Source organism: Salvia hispanica, chromosome 3, assembly GCF_023119035.1.
Source record: "Salvia hispanica cultivar TCC Black 2014 chromosome 3, UniMelb_Shisp_WGS_1.0, whole genome shotgun sequence".
Lineage (NCBI taxonomy): Eukaryota > Viridiplantae > Streptophyta > Magnoliopsida > Lamiales > Lamiaceae > Salvia > Salvia hispanica.
The window spans coordinates 42,183,166-42,186,255 of NC_062967.1; the positions used below are offsets into that span (position 1 = coordinate 42,183,166).

General features: G+C 39.4%; 1 protein-coding gene across 2 annotated transcripts; it reads left to right on the plus strand.

The window, feature by feature from the left end:
* Positions 1 to 1,373: 1,373 nt before the first annotated feature.
* LOC125217148 lies at positions 1,374 to 2,887 on the plus strand. 2 transcript variants are annotated; one of them, XM_048118984.1, is made up of 2 exons: positions 1,374 to 2,481; positions 2,560 to 2,887. In XM_048118984.1, the coding sequence occupies exon 1, from the start codon at positions 1,499 to 1,501 to the stop codon at positions 2,099 to 2,101; it is 603 nt and encodes a 200-aa protein (XP_047974941.1). In that variant the 5' UTR covers positions 1,374 to 1,498; the 3' UTR covers positions 2,102 to 2,481; positions 2,560 to 2,887. The 2 variants fall into 2 exon arrangements, with proteins under 2 accessions (XP_047974941.1, XP_047974942.1); XM_048118985.1 differs by having other exon boundaries at positions 2,571 to 2,887.
* The last annotated feature ends 203 nt before the right edge of the window (positions 2,888 to 3,090 follow it).

The window sequence follows — 3,090 nt, forward strand, 5'->3', positions numbered from 1 at the left end:
ATAGCCAAAAGTTAATAACTCGTAGCTACAGTAACACATTTGTAATGATATTTATATAGTGGTTAATTTCACATTATAGACGAAACGAACATTTGATTTATAAATATGCTAAACGATGTTAATTTTCATTTATATGAAATTCTATCATCTTTTTTATTAAAATAGCAGTACTGTATATATTCCTAGCCTTATACTCCTTCTAACCACCATTTCAAGATCCATTTTGTCATTTTAGATTTTTCATAATTTATATAACCATTTATTTTATTCCACTTTAAAATATAAACCTCATATTCTACCAACTTTTTACACTCACAATTTAATATAAAACTAATATTTTAAATAAATTCCACGTTTTACTCACTTTTTCTCTTTATTTTTATATTACATAGTCAAACAATTTCTTAAAACTCATACTCAGTTAAAATAACTCTTTAAATAGTGGATGGAGGGAGTATCTCTTAAAAAATCTCTCGTACTATCTCTTAAAAAATCTCTCGTAAATTCGGTACGTTCAAAAAGCTTACTACATTTTATTTTTATCATTTCATTCATCTTTTATTTTATTATATATTCAATATTTTACCTAACGCTTTATTTAATTCTATTTTCACAAAATCTATTTGACACAATTTTCTTTAAATTCTTATGTTAAATAAAGTGCTTCAATTATCATCCAACAAATAATAGGAAAAAAACTTAAACACTCTTATACTACTTTCTATGTCCATTATTTAAAAATGCCATTTTAACTTGACAAGATATTTTCTTGACTTTATAAACACAATAAAGAGAGAAAATAAGTGGAAGGTTGAATTTATATTTTATACTCCCTCCGTCACAATATAAGTAATTTGTATTCCTTTTTCGGGTGTCCTACTATAAGTGATCTATTTCCATTTTTAACAAAAAGTCGTCTCTTTTACTTTATTCTCTATTTTCTCCTCTACTTTTCTCTCTCTCATATTTTCCTCTCTCCACTTTAACTTATTTAAATATCATTCCTTAAATCTCGTGCCCAAAAGAAATAGGTCACTTATCTTGAGACGGAGGGAGTATTACTTTTATAATATTTTATAATAGGTTATGAGGATAAAAACTTGTTTGCGAGCCGTAATCAGCCCCACATTATAACACGTGTCAGCTACTCCGCAACGCCTGAAGAAATTAGTTGCTCGAAACTACTCCACCTCGACTCGAGTGGTTTTAAAAATTAAAAGCAGTTTGCAGCCGTTGTATGAGATTCCCCAAAACAACATTTTACCCAATGCTGGACCCCACCTCCTGACCAAACTTTTCCTCCATTACCCCTCTCTTTCCCTCTAATTTACCAGACGTGCCATCGCCTTCCCCAACTATAAATCACCCCTTTCACACCAGCTAGGTTTGCCAAACTGAAGAGCCACAGCGCACTTTAGAAAATTAGTAGTATTCCCTCTCTCTCTCTCTCTCTCTCTCTGAAACGTTACCTTTCTTCAGTGAGGAAACAACACCAGCGATGGCTACGTCTTCTAGAAGGTCGAGCGGGGCGGTTTTGCCCGGCCACCGCGCCGGCGCTATTCGCAATTCCTCCACCTCCTCCTCGTCGTTCGCTTCGTCTACCAGCTACTATTCCTCATCTCCTGCATCCAGTTTCCTCAACCAGCGCCGTGCGGCCTCTCCGACGCGCGTCAACCTCCACGGCCTGTTCTCTCCGCCTCCGTCGCGGTCCGTTCGCTTCGAAATCGACAGATCTATATCTCCGCGCCGCTCGATCGCCGCGGCGCCGCGCAATCAGGTCGTCCAGAGGAGCGGCCGCGGCGGGAGTATTCAGAAGCGGACGTGCCTGTGCTCCCCGACGAATCATCCAGGTTCGTTTCGATGCGCTTTGCACAAAAACAGCGGCGGGAATCAACCGATCTCATACTCTCCGAATCGGTTGAACATGAGGAGATCTGCGATGACGAATTCTCTGGTGCGGATCGGCACCGTGGAAGGAGATCTGGTGAAGCGAGCTCTAGCGGCTTTGATTCGTCCGTCGTCGCACCAGCAGCGTCGCCGAGCCGACTTCCGGCCGCGGCGGAGCCGTCTCTCGGTCATGTCCAGCGCCGACGACCTCTGACTCAGCGGTTTGGTTATACTCGAAATCACCAATCGGTTGGCGAAAGCGTCCCGATCCGCGGCGGCGACACCTGAACAATTTTCGGAAACAGGGAAGCTGATGTTTGTGTTGGTTGTACATATGATTTCCAAAATGAAGACGTATTCGATTTTTAAAAAATAGAGAGCATTCTCGATCTAATTGAATGAATGAAACGAATTTGCCCAGCCACCAAAAAGCAATGAGGGGAAGAAACTATAATTTGAATCTAAAATTGAAGGAACAAGTAGTATGCGTGTTGAGATTATTGAGATCATTCCATTCTCATTGCTGCGTATTCCGTTACGGTGTCGTTTCCGTTCAATCCGTTCGTTCCGTTCCGTGCGTTGATTCGTATTGAGGTAATTTTCGTCTTTCTCTTCAATTTTTAATTATTTGTATTGTCCTCGTAATTTTAATCTTTGATTCTCTGTGTTGAGATCTGTTGAAGCGTTGCCTGCAAGGATCGTGAAGCATGAAGTCGAAGGTCGCGGCTATGGACTTTGATCTGGTTTTACCTTAGCTTTGAAGGTGGAGAATTACTAAAGAGACTGGGAACTTTACGGAAATTACTTCACCTTTCTCCCTTCACGAAAGACTGCACAACAACTAATTGGTAACGTATGAAAGAAATAGTGGACGGAGTGGTGACACGAACAAGTTATAATAATGCAAATTTAGAGATGTACTCTCTCTGGCTCATTTCTTTTCGGGACGAGAGATTTAAGTAATTTAAAATGAAATACCATTCAAGTAATTTGGGATGAAGAAGTATGAAAAAGGACAAAATTTTACAATAATAATACTTCACTCATATACAATGCGAGGTTCGAATACGAGGTGATAGGCAAATGGTGGAGACTGAATAATGCGTGGTTGTGGGCCACTAAGAAAAGATGAGATAATTATGATTCAAGTGAAATTGGTTATTTTGGTCCAAGTGGTTTTGATTCCGCTTTTGGAATCATCAC